The sequence below is a fragment of the Galeopterus variegatus genome, unplaced genomic scaffold, assembly GCF_000696425.1.
Source record: "Galeopterus variegatus unplaced genomic scaffold, G_variegatus-3.0.2 Scaffold598, whole genome shotgun sequence".
Classification (NCBI taxonomy): Eukaryota; Metazoa; Chordata; class Mammalia; order Dermoptera; family Cynocephalidae; genus Galeopterus; species Galeopterus variegatus.
In genome coordinates, this window is record NW_007726709.1 from 93,801 (window position 1) to 111,162 (window position 17,362).

General features: G+C 44.8%; 1 protein-coding gene across 1 annotated transcript in view; it reads right to left on the reverse strand.

Annotated features, from left to right (window-relative positions):
• Positions 1 to 6,731, reverse strand: part of LOC103588637 (E3 ubiquitin-protein ligase Rnf220) — a 54,900-nt gene extending 48,169 nt beyond the window's left edge. The window contains exons 1-2 of the mRNA XM_008570373.1: positions 6,438 to 6,731; positions 5,503 to 6,244 (exon numbers count right to left, since the gene is read on the reverse strand). Coding sequence (XP_008568595.1) covers positions 5,503 to 6,127 — 625 coding nt within the window. The 5' untranslated portion in view covers positions 6,128 to 6,244; positions 6,438 to 6,731. The remainder of the gene's footprint in view (positions 1 to 5,502; positions 6,245 to 6,437) is intronic.
• Between the last annotated feature and the right edge of the window lie 10,631 nt (positions 6,732 to 17,362).

Consider the following 17,362-nt stretch of genomic DNA (forward strand, 5'->3'; position numbering starts at 1 on the left):
CCCCCCGCCCCCACGCCCGCGCACTCTGCCTCTCACGCCCCCTCGCACCCACCTGCACCTCCCGCCAGGTCCCCCGTCACCCAGACATCCGCGTGGGCACGCCCCCACCCGGGTCACACTCCCTCCTTTACCCCCTCATCCCGGTCCCCCCACTCTCTCTTCTGCTCAGACGACGTACAGGAAACCGACCCGGGGCTGGGTTGTCAGTGCGACTTGGAGGCGCGGGGACGTGGAGGGCGGGGCGAGGCGAGGGATGCGGCGGGCCCCCGGGTCCCCAGCCGCAGGTGGCGGCGGCGGCGCAGGGCTCCCTCGGCCCTCGGGGCAGCGCGCGGAGTTGTCCCGCAGCCTCCAAGTCCGACAGAGCTACGGCGAGGTCACCAACATTTCTGAAACCACTTGCAGGCCACCTGGGTGGCGCAGGCTGGGGGGTCCTTTGCAAGTGAGCAAACGGTGCCCACTCTGCAGCCTTGCCTCCCCCGGCCGGTCCTCGCGCCTCTCCGCGCCCCCTCCCCCAAACGATCAATTACCAGCCACCCTTCTGCCGGGAGCGGCGAGGGGCTGGCGGGCGGCCGCGAGGAAACTGCAGCCCGGATCACTTCTGCATGACAATTGATGGGAGGGAGGGCGCGAGGCGAGGAGGGAGGACGGCTGCGGGGTCCGTTTTCTCACCATGGTGATTAGGCATTCCGGCCGTGCGAGGAGCAGCCGCCGAGCAGAGCGGCGCGGCGTGGAGCGAGGGCAGGGGAAGAGCGGGAGCGAGCCCAGCCGCCGGGCGAGCGGCGCGCCGAGCCGAGCCGAGCCAGGCCAGATGGCTCTGCAGCCATCAGGGACTGCTCCCGTCCAGCCCGGCCCCACTTTAGCTGTGCAAACATTTCTTTATCCCAACAAGACAATTAAACCCAGCAGCATGAAAAGGAGTCGCCACGACTGTGTCGGCAGTGAATAACCAGAAACAACCACACACATCACAGGAGTTCTTGCCCCCCGGAGAGAGCGGGAGGAGAAAAGAGGCTGGGGAGAGCCCAGAGCAGCTGAGCCAGAATCGGGCTAGGTGTGGGCAGTCAGGACAGAGGGAACATCTGACCCACCTCCTCTGGTGATTTGCTGACCTTTTCACACTGGTCATCTGCTCCAGCTACAATCCAGAAGTGGAGTCTGGTGACCTAGTAACTGCTCCAAAAATTCTCCCCAGTAGGAGCAATTCTCCTAAAAGCCCAGAGTAGAGTCCCTGCCCACCCCAGTCCCACAGCCCTGGGAAGGTAACCCCCACCCCTCCACACCACCCTCATGATATCAACCAGCCCTCCTCATTACAGGCTGCCCTTGGCCTAGGTGGACTCAACTGATGTAATTCTCAGGACACAGTGTCTTCAATGATACATGCCTTTATAAAGACACATCTCAGAGTACAAAATACCATCTCCTACTCAGGGCTTTTGAGAATGAGAACGACTCATCGAATACATGAAAGATGAGAGCAAAGCAGAACATCCAGGAACTGCGGTGAGCCATTAGGTTTCCTGCCTACTTGTGAATCTGCCTGACCACAGGGCAGGGTCGAGGACAGAGGGCCAAGCAAAGCCACTTATGGTCAGTACCCAGTGCTTACCCCTGGATGAGCCAGAAGGCAGGGCCAGTCATGGCTCCACGTAGGCAGTTCCGGGCCCTCTCAGCCCTGGGGTAAGCATGCATACTAGCCAACTCCAATTTGGGCTGAGTGGATAGACTGGAAGGCTGGCCAAAGACTGTGTCACACAGGCAGGAAACTGGGCACAGGGGCGGCCTACAGAGAACCATCGGGAAATCCACATGATAGCAGCCAGAGAGCTAAGGGGATAATAAATGTATAGATTCTAGCACAAGGCAGCAGACAATACTTATCTTCTCTTTTGTTGTAAAGTTTCCTTAATGAGGAAATGTTTATTTTAAAGGCCCTGGGAAACATATCTGTAGACACTTCGTATGTAAGACACACGTGGACTATTCGTAATTGGTCCATAAATTTTAGCATCATTTCCCTGGACAAGGAGCCTTAGGGACTGGTTCAGGGAGTGACAATAAACAGGAGTTACCTCAGTCCCCTTCCTAGGGGAATTATCCTCCATGAACGGTTTCTCACAAAACACTTCTCCCATTTTCCAGGGCAAATAAGTCAGTCTTGTAGAGTAAAGGCTTCTTTTTTTCCATAGAGCCCAACACCTACCTTAGGAATCACCTGTGAGGCCAGGTGGGTGCACATGCAAGCAAACCAGAATCATCTACTAGCAGAGACAGTACTTTATCCAAATTGCTCTATTTCTTTGTACAAAAAAAAAATGCAAATTTAATCACAAAAGAAATCCTGCCTATCAGTACTCAGATTTAAGGAAGAACACGTGTGCATTACACCATGTCTGCAGGCCATTCTCTCAAATGCACTCACATGTGGACGTATCTGCATATGGACTCAGTGTGTGTGTGTGGGGTGGGTGGGTTGCAACAGTAAAAATTGTCAGTGTTTCCATTATTAAACTGATTTTTCAATGACCTAAAACTCAGTCATAAAACTTCTCCTCTAAGTAAGGGACACACACGCGCCCATACACACCCCCCACCCCCTACCCGCCAACAAAACTCTAAAGCTAAATGCTCATTTAGGAGTTTTACTACTTCATTTAATTAAAACATTTTTTTTTACATTTTATGAAAAAAATATTTTATTTATATGAAGAGAACCGAAAAATGAGTCAGCCAGATCAGAAATTAACTTTAAATTTTAAGAATAAAAAGCCTAAAATGTACGTGGTTAATTCTGGCAATCTGGGCAAAAGCACCGTATCCTATTACTTTGCTCTTTGGAACATGTTCTATCCTCTCTCTTCTCGCCTCCCCATCCCCTGTCACTGCCCCATCTGCCCCTGAAGCTCTCTCTCCCTTTGGAAGCAGTCTTGTATACTGTCACTCGATTATTTGAGAAATATTACTTATTTCAAAACGGTTCTGTAGGGAGGACCTGAAAGGCATCTAGTGGGAATAATCAGGCCTTCTAACGGCCCTTAAATATGTATTTACATAAAACAGGCCATAAATATTCCGACACACGTCGGCGTATGACAGGAGCCAAGAAAGCTGCAGCAGACTTTGTCATAGTGCCTCTTCAGCCCTTCCTTACAGAAAAATGTTTCTCCTGCCTTCCAAAAACTTGAAATCAAAAGCACAAATGCTGCCCAGGACAACCCTGTGAAGGCTGCCACACCCCCTCGGGAAAGGGGAGGGAAGGAGAAAGGCTCACAAATCCGGGGTTCCCACAGGGTATAGTCCCCTCTTCACTTTGCACCTTTGTCTCTTGTTAAAGATTAGTCACAAAACTCTAGATAACAGTGTGGGTGTACAAGCATCCTGCACTCACAGACACTCCTATAGGTTTAATGTTTGTGTACCAGAGAAAGGAGAACACAGAGTACTCTCTAAGGGAAGAACATTTTAAACAAATAAAAGAGGAAAGGACTCTAATTTGAAATAAAGAAGTTTCCCCACCCTTCTGATCAGAATCTCATTAATTTCAAGGTCAGAATTCCATTTCACTTTGGGAGACAGACTCATTTAATTTTTCTCCACCCAGGCGTATTCCTGTGGGAGGGCTCCATCTCCATGGGGGATGGCACCAGCACACAATGCAAACCAGGCACACGGAAGAGTTACGGCTTTGACACTCGAGGGGAATGGATCTCGACATCTATGAGTTCTGACTTGACTAGCAAGCTTCCTCCTGCTCTAGGAGTCTGATACAGGTTTGGGCTAAAAAGACAGAAAAATGGAGACGAGCTGGATGGATCTTTTAGGTGAGAAGAAAGGAATCTTGATCTCCAGATGTTACTTGGTAGCATATTAGTTTTGATAGGATTTCATTTTCAACTTGAGAAAAAAGGGGTGGAATCTGTCACACCCTAACCCAGAGCAGTTTTAGCCAGAGGTCAGATTACAGCTAGCCTTGATCAGTGCATATCACTCAACAAATGAAAAATGAAATCAAATAAAACAGATCAACACAATGCCAATACCTGTTCAGCAGGTATATACAAGAAGAAAGATCCTAATACGCACAGGTCAACAGAAAGTCAAAAGGTATAAGAGGAGCCAAAGCCAACGTGAGAGGGTGACATTAGCAGACATGCTGTCAGATAGCAGCTTTCTCCCTTAAGTGGGGAGGTCTCCGGCTTACAGACGCTGACATAAAAGACACACTTGCAACATATTTCAAAACCAAAGAGCGATGGATTTACAAGGCAGGTTGATTTTATGATGACTTTTATTGAAAAGGTACGCTGGGTTTAGGCAGATGCCTTTTAGCGCAGGAAAGTTAACACAGTGCCTAATTCAAGGAGACAGCCTGAGGAAGCAGTGCCGACAGGGGAGAGAACTGCAATGTCTCTATTACTCTCCTCGGCATCATAAAGAGAAGAGAAAAAAATGGTATTCGTGTTGCTCGTTATAGAGAGGACGGAAGCACAAAAAATAGAGAAGAGGGGAAAGCAAACCTCAGATGTAGTTTTCTTAAGAAAATAAAATGAAGCAAATCTTAGAACAAAGGGTTGGGTGGAAAAACACCCTCAGTTCATAAATTCTCACCAAGCTTGAAGAAAACTGCTCCATCTACCCACACCCAAAAGCTTCAAAACACAATTATTTTCTAATTATATTAGAGCAGAAGATTGCAGGGTTCAGCACTCCTAGTCTAGAAGTTCCAAATAAAGGCTTAGTTTCGACTACAAGTGAGTGTAGCCAGAGCCCAACAAGGCACTTGGAGAATGCGAGAAAAGCCATTTCATAAGCAGAAATTAATAATAGTTGTGAACATCAAATATGGAGCAGTCACATAGGTCAATCGTGTCTAGGTCTAAAAGTGAGCCCCAGGATAAGCATCCAGCAAACCTGTTAAATCCCAAGAGAAGTCGGCTTTCTAGCCTTGCAATCGCAAGGAAAACACAGCTGTTTGAAATGCTTTATGGTGATTGACGACACCTTTGTCCTTCTCTGAAAAATAGCCTGATGTGGACAAGGGCTGAGAGTTGTGAAAATAAAATCACGTGGAGTCTGCTGGATGTGACACAATGGCAAAGCTAAAAAATAATACTGAGATCAGAGAAACATAATGAGGATAGCAAAGAGAGGAGGGATGGACAAGTTTCTTAGGCCCCTCAAGTTCCCTAGGAACCTATGCTTCCTAATGAAATGACATTTACTCCAGTACACCCAATGGCACCCCTCTTGAATCCATAGTCCCCAACCATGTCCTGGAGAGAAAGGCAGTGCTGAGGCCAACTTGCCTCTGGCTACCGTCAGAAGAACTATCAATGCTCACATCAAGGAGACAAGTAAACATTAGAACTCCACAGCTACTGAGAGGGAGGTAGTTGGCCCTTCCCATTACCAGGAGCATGCACAATACCACCAACCTGTTGAACTCTACTGCAAGGCAGGGTCTTACTGGGGGTAAGGGAGGGCTTGAAACAAAGTACTTACATCTGTCATTCCGATCCTCTGGGCTAGATGAGGTTTCCCGATCAGAAATGAGGCCAGAGACGGCAAAAATCTTCTTCCCAGTGTCATCAACCTTAAGTGAACCGGGGGAGCTAGATGGCAGCTGTGTCCCAAAGTCATATTCCTTGCCATCCGCATCTGAGAAGCGCAAGTGGGGAGACTCTGTGTCATGGCAGTTCTTAAGTCGCTTGGCTGGCGTAAAAGCTGACTGATAGCTCTCCCGGTCCTCAGTGGAAGCAAAGGGACGGAAAGCCCCCACGCCACTGTGATTCAGCATACTGATTGGGGTGCAATCTAGGTTTGGGGGAGCAAACTGAGGGTGGAGGTGTAGTAAAGAAGGGGGGAAATCACGATTGGCAAAAGTGCCTGGCACCCCACCTTGCCGATGGTACATAGAGGCAAAGGTGTAGGAACCGTTGGTGAATGGAATATGCACGTCCTTGTCTACTGAGACAGGTACACCAAAGGGTCGTGGCTGCTGGCAAGGGATGGAAGCATCACGACTGGCCTCAGCTGTGGATGCCAGGACCATCAGTGCTGGGGATGCCAGAGGGTTGGGAAGGTAGGATGAGTTCTCCATCTTGAAGGCTGCCCGGTGTAAGTCCATCGGAGTCTCTTTCTATGGCCGGCGTCACACAAGAAGCAGTCTTCCCTGGGAGGGAGGCCAAGCGGCACCTTAGATCAGGGCAGGGAATATTACTGAGGAATCATTCCCTTCTAAGATCTGTGGAAATAGCAAAGAGAAAAAAAAGAGGGGGGAGGAAAGTCAGGGGGAGGAAAAAAAGGGAAACCCCAAGTGATTGAAACACCATCCTTCTAGCTTACAGATGCTCGGGCAGGAGACACCACAGGCTTTAGGAGCCAGTGGGCAGCAGCATCAGACCATTTTCATTCAGGAAAATCAATAGACAACTTACTGTGATGTACGCGTAGCTGACTTTGGTCCCTACACGTTCCGGGTGAAATGCGCCTGAGCCCAGCAAAGAAAAAAAAATCATAAAACCTCCAAATACAATATTCCCTGAGCAAATGAGCTTTGGAAGGCCAAGTCACCCAGTAGATTAGGTGGGGGTCTACATTTTAAACGGCTTCCACTGGCATCTGCCCCTCATGGCAGGCCTGATATTCAGAGACCATGTTCCACCTATACGATTCCCCACAATACGCATCTTCCCTTCATCTCCCCTAACAGCATCCTGATACTGAAAAATCTCTAAATCAAACACATCTAGGCCAGGAACACCTGTATATACTAGTTGGTACAAACTGTACAAGTGGATAAGTCATACACATTGGCACATGCGTAATCATATATCTTCACGTATCACCTAAGACGATTTCCAGAAGGAAGTGCTATGTGAACGAACAGCAGGCACCATTATTTTTGATGCACACCCCCTCTCTAATCACATAGACTTTCTATTTCTCTTTTCTGAGAAGGAACAAAATCTTCATCAATAAAATGCCTGGCGTCTCTGACAATATTTAAAAACATAATGGGTGTCTTTGGCATATGCTCTCTAGAAGCTCCTGTCTTCCAGGGGCAGCAAAGAACAGATCGGTAACTTTAGTTACTAATGCACTCACTCTTAAGTAGATTTGTAAACTGCCTTGGATTTGCCATTAACATTTAGAGCAAAATGTTAACAAAATTTCTGACTTATTTTGCTCTGCTTATTGGCCCAGCCAGAGCTGATGTCCAATAAAGCCACCAGAATAAATTGGAGTTCAGAGAGACTTCTTTCAGTTTCCCTTGTAAGATTAGGTTGTACATTTTCATAGCCACTGATTCCGTTTCAAAATTTATTTTGAGTGGGGGTGGGAAAAGGGCTACACATCAAAAGCTGGGATAACACAAGATGAATACTAAAACTTATTAGTTTCAAAAATACACACTAAATAAAACTTAATGAAACTCAAAACGTAACCAAAAATCACCATCTGCTACAAATTACAACCTTTAAATTCAGAGTCATATCAGAAATAAAATTTATCCCCTCCCTTTAAAAAAGCCCACCTACATAATGGAGCACGTTTGGTATTCCCTCAAATAGAGAAACCTCAGCTAAACTGTACATGAATCCTCCTGGCTTAATGCAGTGCAAAGAGAGTATTTCCTTCTCTCATCCTGTAGCAGACGTGTCAATGACTGTTATTAATTGGGAAGATGAGTGGACACCATCAGCCTGCTTCCTCATTTGGCATCTTTCCTTATAGACATCATTGCTAAATTACCAGATTATGTATCTCACATTAACGGATTTTTCTCTCTTCCAAATTTTAAATAACTTTCCTGTCAAGTTACAGCAGTGCAGGGAATGATCTGCCAAGGACAGCCAGTTAGCCTGACAAGTCTGGGAATCCTGTTCTTGGCTGATTTCAAGTCAGATTAATGGTCACACAACATGGATGCTCTGAAAGTGGGTCCAGGGCTGTTCCAAGGGTTCTAAGAAGCTCGTCACAACAGAGACAAATAACTACAGTACTTGTCTATCAACAAGCAGTATTATAAGAGGCAACCTGGAGAAAAGGACAAACATAATATACTGGGTGTGAGAGGAGGAATGTTTCCTCTCTAAAATATGCCCCCCAGGATTCACTTGCTATTTTTACTTCCTAGATCACCTCATTGTGTTAAATGAGTTTCATAAATTAGTAATCTGGCGATAGCACCGGACACTCCAATAGAACAAGGTGAATCACTCAAACCTGGTTATTCATTTGAAAACTTCATTATACTGAAAATAAATCAACATTTTTCCAGGCCACATCTTTTACTTTACTGTATGGGCGTTGGTCGTGGGGGGTGGGGGTTGCTTTTTTCTTTCCCTTTTCTTTCTTACTCCTTCCTCACGCACATTAACAACTTGTATAGATGAGGCTTCAGCAGACCACAGTCATTATGAAAATCTATAGTTAATACACTCCCAATGTCAAAATGTCATGGGTTTAAACACAGAACCCAAAATAAGAAAACTAACTGACCCTCTTAATTAAAAAAATATGGATTGTAAGATAATCAGCTTGATGGAACATTTGGGCGACTGTACAGAACCGGGCAAAGGGAAAGTAAGTAACTGTTACTTTTCTGCCTCTATGCTGATTTTTTTTAATTTAGCACTTCGTGCAAATCCAGATTAAAATAACTCCAGCTATTGATCCGAGCAGTGGAATTGACATTAATTTTAGTTCACTTCTCACTTTGCAAAGGGATCAATAGGAAGTAATAACAGCTGACATCCCCGCTGAAAGGAGGAGAAAGAAGGGCTGAAGACAGAAATCGAAAAGCAACCAAATAAATCATCAGCTACTTTTCCACGGCATCAGACAAACTCCAAACAGATTGCAAAAAGTCTTTGTTGAATTAACTAAACAAGGAGGAGGGATCAATCCACGAAGCTAAATAAATTGTCTGGCAGGCAGTGAGGTTGGACGGAAGGACCAACAAATATTGAGTTTTAAAATTTTCAAATCCTTGACGTGACGGGTTTTGGTTCAGTTCTGTATGTGTGGGAGTTTGTTTCTTAAATCACATACCCGACCTCGGTTTAAAGTGATTACAAAACGCCAGCTAACTGAATAATTAGTGAGATTACTAATTGCGTGGTTAAACATGCCAGCACCAAGACAAATGAAACGGAGAAGCCGGCGTTTGGAACGTGAAAATGTCTGAGACTGGGCTGGTGCGCGGCGCTCAGCGCTCTCCGGCGCGAACTAGCCACTTTCGCGCAGAAAAACCGAAAGCCAGAGAGAAAGTCGCAGAGAGCGGGCAATCTCCCACCCCAGCCTCTGCCCATCCCTGTCCAGGGTCTGGGCTTCCTGACTCGCGCCCGGGATTGGCGTAGGAGGAAGCGGGATTGCTGCTGCTGCTGTTAGCCAAACCCACTTGCAAATGACCGCCACAAAGAAAGCTGCAAAGGGCTCTTTCCCCGAGCCGAGCTCAGGGCGCCCACCAAACTACGACTCTGCTGGCAATTAAAATGCACACACAACACTCCTCTGCTTATTACAACAGGTGACATTTTTGTGGTCTCTGAACCATTTCCAAAAGCCAGGAATTAAAATAATAGATCAAATCCAACCATATTTTTCCTTTGCATAAATAAACTTTCAAAAAATTAACAGGCAACTTAAAAAGCAAAGAACAATGGGAAACGAGGCCAGAGCAGTGGGGAGTTGTGAGGAACGCAGGAAAGATTTTTTTTTTCCTTAAGTTCACAGACTTCTTCGCTTGAAGAGAATTCCCGCACACCAAATGCCCGTAGGGTACCTGGAAACACTGAATGGGAAACGAGGCCAGAGCAGTGGGGAGTTGTGAGGAACGCAGGAAAGATTTTTTTTTTTTTTCCTTAAGTTCACAGACTTCTTCGCTTGAAGAGAATTCCCGCACACCAAATGCCCGTAGGGTACCTGGAAACACCGCTCTAACAGAAATTTTACCACCATCTGCGAGAGCTCAGGGAGCCTGAGGCTAACACCGTTCCCGGGCGAGGGCCGACGCCCGCTGTTCAGACATGGCCGGGTATCAGTCCCAGATTTGGACCCGGACCCGGACCCAGTCCCGGGTTGACCAAAAAGGGTGCGGATCCGAGACAGTGCCGCCGGCCCGAGAGTGCGGGGCGGCGGGGATGCCGGCTCAGCGAGCGCCTGCAGATTTCCTCGGGTACCCCACTAGGCCGGCCGTGTGTTGTGTGGGGGCGGTCGCGGTCGTTTCTCATTCTGACTGCCCCTTCCCTGTCCCGCCCGCTGCCTCAGGCTCCCCACTGAGTACCACCCAACCCCGGCCCCGCCGGAAATCACTGCGGGACACACTGGGGAGCCCGGCGAGAAGGCATTGTCGCGATCGACCCAAACAAAGTGGAAATGGGGCTTATTAAAAGATGGAGAAAAGAAGTCCTGCTCCCTTCCCTGGCTGTCCCCTCACCCTCCCTGTTTGTCCAGTTCCCGCGTCTGGTCCCTCCCCCTTGCACCCCCCAAATAAACACATTAAGGAAAACTTGAGACGGAAAGTTTGACTGAGGCAGCGCCCGGAGCGCACAGTGCACCGATGCCGGGAGCTCCGTCGCGATGATCTAAGACGCGCCAGTCCTGGTCCCAGCCCCTGCCCCTGTCGGGGGGAACCGCCCCAGTCCCTAGGAAACGGACCGGGAAAGTTAGCCAGGTTCCTGAACAGCCCGGCCGCCCTCGCACCCTCCCCTCTTGTGCACGCACACACATCCACACCCCTTTCTGATCTCCATACTTGCCGTGGAAATTCCTTGGGAGAACCGTCGCACTTTTCAGGACACTGAGGGAAGAAGGCGGAGAGTGCGGTGCATGAAAAGTCCCGGGTGCGCAGAGCCGGCGGAGGCAGCGGCGGCGGCGGCGGCGGCAGCGGCAGCAGCAGCAGTAGGCGGCCGGCCCCGGGTTTGTGTTCGCGAGCTGCCTGGGATTGCATGTACAGATCAAGACACTCGGTTGGTTTGAGAGAAGGAGCAGTGCTGCCTCTCAGCGCTGGCTCTAATCAGTGAATGAGCCTCCACTCTCCCAGGGACTCGGAGACACACGCGCGCACACACACACGCACGCACACATTCTCACACTCACACACATACAGGCACTCTGAGCACTGAATATATTAGGGCACTAAGGCACGCTGGGAAATGGAGTCCAGACCCGGGGCACTTCTGGAGAACAGACCTGCTGGCCCTCACGAAGGCGCTTGGAAGTCTTGGGGTCTCGAGACACTGGGGAAACGAAAGAGAGCGTTTGCGTTTGTTTACATCCTTCCTCCTTCCCACCCTCCCAAAGGTCTCAATGAATGGTTTGGTACTCATCTTCCTTTCTTGAATTAAAAGTAACCGAGAGCAAACGGGTAAATCTTTAAGACTGACACCCACTGCTGCTAACTGACCCTCAAATCGTGGCTACCTCATAAACTCTGCCTTTTCCCAGAAAAATCTTACCTGCTGCTTTGTTCCTGGAATCCTTCTCTGGGTCTTTGCCTATAATAATGAAATAATAAATGAATATGAATAAAACTCTGACTTTTAGAGGGGGTGGAAAGGGCCTAGTTTAGTACCCAGATTTGAGAATAAAAATTTTTATTGACGTTTGTACTAAAGTTCTTTATTTTCAAATCATTTTATATCATCCTTTAATTTGCCAACTACAGAAAGGTAAATAGGTCTCTACCTAACATTCCTGAGTGCTTTCTAGGAGCCAGGGTATGGTACTAAATGCCTTTACATAATCTCATTTAATCCTTAGATTAATTCTGGAGATAATATTATCACTAGTTTATAAAAGAGGAAACTGAAGTTGAAAGAGTTTTGTAATTTGCTGGTGGGAACACGGTTAACAAGTCTAGGATAATAGGTAGTCCTAGCTCTGAAAGCAAAGCCCAACCAAAATCTAATCCTGGTTTAAGAAATCATCCCTTTGTTTTGTGGCTCGGTTTCTAAAACCTCAGAATTCTCATCTGAAAAAAAAGTGGGGGAGGGTGGAGTACATACTGATAATCCACCCTGCAAAGAACCCCACAGAACTACAAATTGTCTGTCTAAAAAAAGGATTGAGACTCAAAGTCTCATTTTTGCTACTATTTCATGGTCTTTTTTTCTTCTAAGATTTAAGTAGCATCTAAATATTGTATGTGCTTAGGTATATGTGTGTTGTTTTTATTTAAAAATTTTAACTAGCAACTCTTTAAATAAGTGGTTAATTTGATCACCTAGAGTACTAAGTTTATGACCATTTCTGTGTCTGTAATTCATGGGATTAGGGTTGTTTATTTAGTCACCTCTAAGTCATTACCCATGTTTAGTCACTCACTCATTCACCAGCATTTATTATGTTAGGCACTACTCTTTCCATGACTGTTCTTTCTTGCTTGATTGTAAACTTCATGAGGGCCAGAACCATGTTTGTTTTATTTAACATTCTACCCTCAGCACCTAACAGTGTCAATCTCTTAGTTGAATGAATAAGTAAGGGTATAAAAATGAACAAAGTTCCTGTCCCCAAAGAGTTCACTATCTAGTAGTGGAGACAAAGAGTTAGAAATCAATTTGATGACTGCTATAATAAGGGTGACCACATAATTTATTGGTCTAACTGAGAGAAGTTTGATCATAAAAAGGGGCACTATTAATAATTATGCTGAGATGACAGGTGCGAACAGGGACCATCCTGGGTAAAGTAAGTTGAACTAGTCACCCTAGCTACGTAAGGTGTTTCATTCATTCATTTTTTGTGTGTGGAGGCTGGCTGGTACAGGGATTGAACCTTGGACCTTGGTGTTATCAGCACCATGCTCTAACTAACTGAGCTAACCAGGCAGACTCTTCATTTGCTCATTTAAAAGCATTTATGGAGAACTCTCTTGTGTGTTGTGTTGAAGGAAGTACAAGCCATTTGATTTCCCTAGAAATTGAAGTGTGAGGCATCGAGCAGCAAGAGATAGGCAGAAAGGGCCGGCCCGGTGGCGCACTGGATAAGTGCGCCGCTTGGGAAGCGCGGCGGCGCTCCCGCCCGAGGGTTCGGATCCCGCATGCAGACCGGTTCCCGCTCACTGGCTGAGCGAGGCGCGGAGGCAGCGCCGAGGGTTGCGATCCCGTTGCCGGTCCCCGGTCCGGTGCGGGGGCAACACTGAGGGTTGTGATCCGTTGCCAGACACGGAAAAAGACAAAAAAAAAAAAGAGATAGGCAGAAGAAGTGGTCTGAATCACGATAGGCTTTGTGTACTAAGTTAAGGAAAGTGGACTTTATCCTATAGATGATGAGAAACCCCTAGAGGATTTTTAAGGGTTGTGACGTGGTAAGATTTCTGTTTTACAACAAGCACTAGTTTCTGGGTGGGCAGGGTGGGGATTAGATGAGAGGCAGGGAGACTAATTAAAAAGTCTATTACAGATAATTCAGTTGAGATATAGTAGGACCCGAACCAAGGTACCGGAGCAGTAGGAATGGAGAGAAGGGTACACATTACAGTGCCATCTAAAAGGTAGAATCAACAGGATTTAGCTATTTTGCTATGGTAGGTGAAAGCAGAAGGAAGACCCTACGTAAATCCTAAATAGGATTTTATTATTTATAGATCAAGATATTGTCAGTACTTTAATGTTCGTCAGAAGTAAAAGGCTTCCTCAGATCTACTTACAGAATTCCCATAAATCCAGTGCACATTATCACAGGTAGATGATATAGATAAGAAATCTTATGTCAATTATCAAACCAAACATCTTTAACTGCTACTATATATAATGTCCTCACTATGACATGAATACTTAGAAACTAGAAGAAATAATCACTGTCTATAAGGACACTCTAAATGGAAAAAATTAAATACAAAAAACCCACAAAGCCACAACAAAATTATATAATGCAAAATAGAATATATGATACCTCCCTAATTCACAAGTCATGTCCAGCAACCTCAACTATCAATGAAGAGGAAATAAGCAAAAAGGGTCCCAGAATAGCCAAAATAAACATTACAAAGTCCATGCACTAAAGTTAACACATTTTACTCCTAGGAGGATTATGCAAGCCTTCACTCAGAGCTGATTTACTCTTTCTTAGGTACAATTCTAATAAGCTTGATTATTTGGCTTTCCCATTCACAGCTGATTAAGATTGTCAAATGTAAAGGGGGCAGCCATTAAAAAGAATGAGATAGACTTTGATATACTGACCTGGAAGGATGCCTATTATATATTGTCAAGTGGGAGAAAAGCAAGTCTATGTATAATATGATTTGATATTTGTATACGCACATGCATGCATACACATTGACAGAAAAAGGACTGTAGGGATATATGGTAAACTATTAACAATGGTTTTGCCTAAGGAGTGGGAGTGAGGATATGAGCGAATGCCGGATGTTGGGGTTGGAGGGGACAGGAATGCAGGGAGGACTTTGACTTATTACTTTATACACTTGTTTATTCCCAGTGAACATATATTAGTTCTGTAATGTTAATATCCATGACAAAGGAGCAGAGGGTAGTGTTGTTAGAGTAAGCAAACTGACAATGAGAAGTGGTGACCAAACTGTAAGAAACAAGCACAAAAACTCAAAAACCAGAAGAGAATGGGTTGTTTGGTGTGGAGAAAAATGCCCTATCCCATCAGTGGTCCCAGAGGATGTCACAAATTCCAATCCAGCATAAACCTGATGCTTTCAGGGATAAGTCACCAAGGAATACATTATGCTTAGTATATTTGACTTGTGAAAACAAGCAAATGTGTAAAACTTTAGAAAAATTAATTCCCACCAAAATGATGATTTAGACAGCAGACTTTGAGGTAAATTTTATTTGTCTGGAAAATATACTTTTGTGAAACACATTATCCCCTGAAGATGAGAAATAAAGGCAATATTACTTTATATAAGAGCAGAGGTGGTGCAGAGAAAGGAATGGTCCATAAATTCAACACTTGACAGACATTTATAGAATGTCTGCCAAGTGCCAGTCATTAAAGATACAAAGGTAAACTAAAAAATAGTCCCTGCCCTAGAGGAGCTTACAGTCCAGCAGCAGAGATGGGTAAGGATACAGTTATATCTGGCAGAATGTGAGCAGTGCTGTAATGGAAACTCTGAGTAAAGGGTGGAGAGAACACGAAACAGGGAGGAGTTAACTCTGCCTGGAGCTATTAGGAAAGGAGGCAGAGACTTAAGTAGGTGTTCAAAAACTTTTATGTGGGATGACTTTTTGTTAAAAATGTCTGTTGCATAGGATGACACTTAAGTTGAGCTTAGAAGGATAGAAATTACCGAAGGAGAAAAATGGGAAAAGCACTCCAGGACGAAGGAATAACATATGTGAAGGTACAAAGAAATTTCTTGGCACATTCAGATAATGCATCTCGAACTTTTCACAAAAAATGGTGGTGGCAGGTGCTGGTGTCCAAGACTTGCCACTCACTTGTAATTTGTGTATCCTGTTTTATCTCGAAAAATCAATGGAAATTTTGCCTTCAATTCCACAACATTCCATATTATGGAATAATAACTCTATGTTATGCAAAAATAACTCTACATTATGCTTCAATATAAAACCATGTTTTAAAAAAACTTATGAATTGGTAGAACTGATGCTCCAGAAAGATGCACCACATATATTTTATCTTGTGCTTTCTCATACCTTATGTGTAACACTAAATAATCCAGGGGCACTTGTTCCTAATTTGAAAAACAAAGATGTAGAAGATATAAGGGTAGATTAGAAAGGTAGATCAATGGATTGTGAAGGGTCCTGTTTGTCACATTAACGAATAGGACACTTCCAATGTTTAGCTAACTCCTAGTCATACTTCAAGACTGCTTAGGCATGGTCTCTTCCAGGAGGCTACCCTACCCACCAACCCTCTCTTCTCCTAAAACCCTATTATCGTAGCACCCTATGCATTTATCTATCCACATATCACATTGTGTTGGAATAATTGATAAGTTTTCAGGCTCCTCCACTAGACTTTGATCTGCTTAAAAAGTAAATTCTGTCTTAGTTGCTTTGCACGGTAGTTAGTATAATAGATACTGGTATCTGTTGGACTGAATTGATTTAAATAAGAAGATCCAGGAAGCACTAACTGGTCTAGACTCTAAGCTTCTTGAAGGGAGGAGCTGCTGGTTCACCATTCCATCCCAAACACTTAACATTTGCCTGAAACAAGACAGTAGGTTATTGATAAATATTTTCAATGAATGAGTTAGCAGCCATTAAAAATTCTCAAGACAGGAATGACATGATCAGATCAGGGTTTAGAAAAATAACTTTGGAAGCCATTTTAAATATAGACTGGAGAGGGATAAGACTGGAGACAAAGAAATTAGAGGAAAAAATTGCAAAAGAAACAGGGCATATGGGTAAGAGACTGTCTTTTCTTAATAAACGTTTTCTAATTGGCTAATTTGATTAGATGTTTATATTTATTTTACAAGGCTGATCTTTTTATTCTCCTAGGATTCTCTGATGGAGGATATTCAGTTACCTCATTCGGGAAGCCTTCCCTGACCCCAACCCCCACCAGGCTGGTGCCTTCATGTACATCTAGAGGTCATTGAGGGCAGTGACTATGTCTTATTCATCTTAGTATCTCCAATGCCTAGGACATGCCTGCTCAATAAATGTTTGCTGAATGAATGAACACATAAATTGATCTATTAGTATACTGTACTCAAGCTCCGACTGAGACACAGTGGACCTAATGATCCCCAGCGTGCAGGTTTCTGGATACAGGAAACAGAACAAATAAAGCAAGGCTGGATACGAAGGAACACCTATTCCACAGGTAACACAGGGTAAATTTCTCTCTCTGACCCCTCCATCCTCATTCTGAAGAATAACTCTCATTGAGTGAAAATCAATAAAAGTCATTTTAAGGGAAGTAGATTTAGAAAAAGGCTCTGAAGGAGGAGAAAGGAGGAGGGGAACTTCAAGTTCGACCAATTTGGACTTTTGTGTGTGTGAGAGAGAACTTGTAAGCTTCAAAAAACATTTACAAAAATAAAAACTCTGCTTTTCCACACTCCGTTTCAAAAGGAATCCCCCCAACACACAAACAATAGTCTTTTTAAGATTTCCAGTTTTATAACCTAAAAAGTGAAGGAGGAGAAAGGAGGAGGGGAACTTCAAGTTCGACCAATTTGGACTTTTGTGTGTGTGTGAGAGAGAACTTGTAAGCTTCAAAAAACATTTACAAAAATAAAAACTCTGCTTTTCCACACTCCATTTCAAAAGGAATCCCCCCAACACACAAACAATAGTCTTTTTAAGATTTCCAGTTTTATAACCTAAAAAGAAAAAAAAAATACATTCACAGCAGAAATAATAAATCTGAGGGTATTTCAGATTGA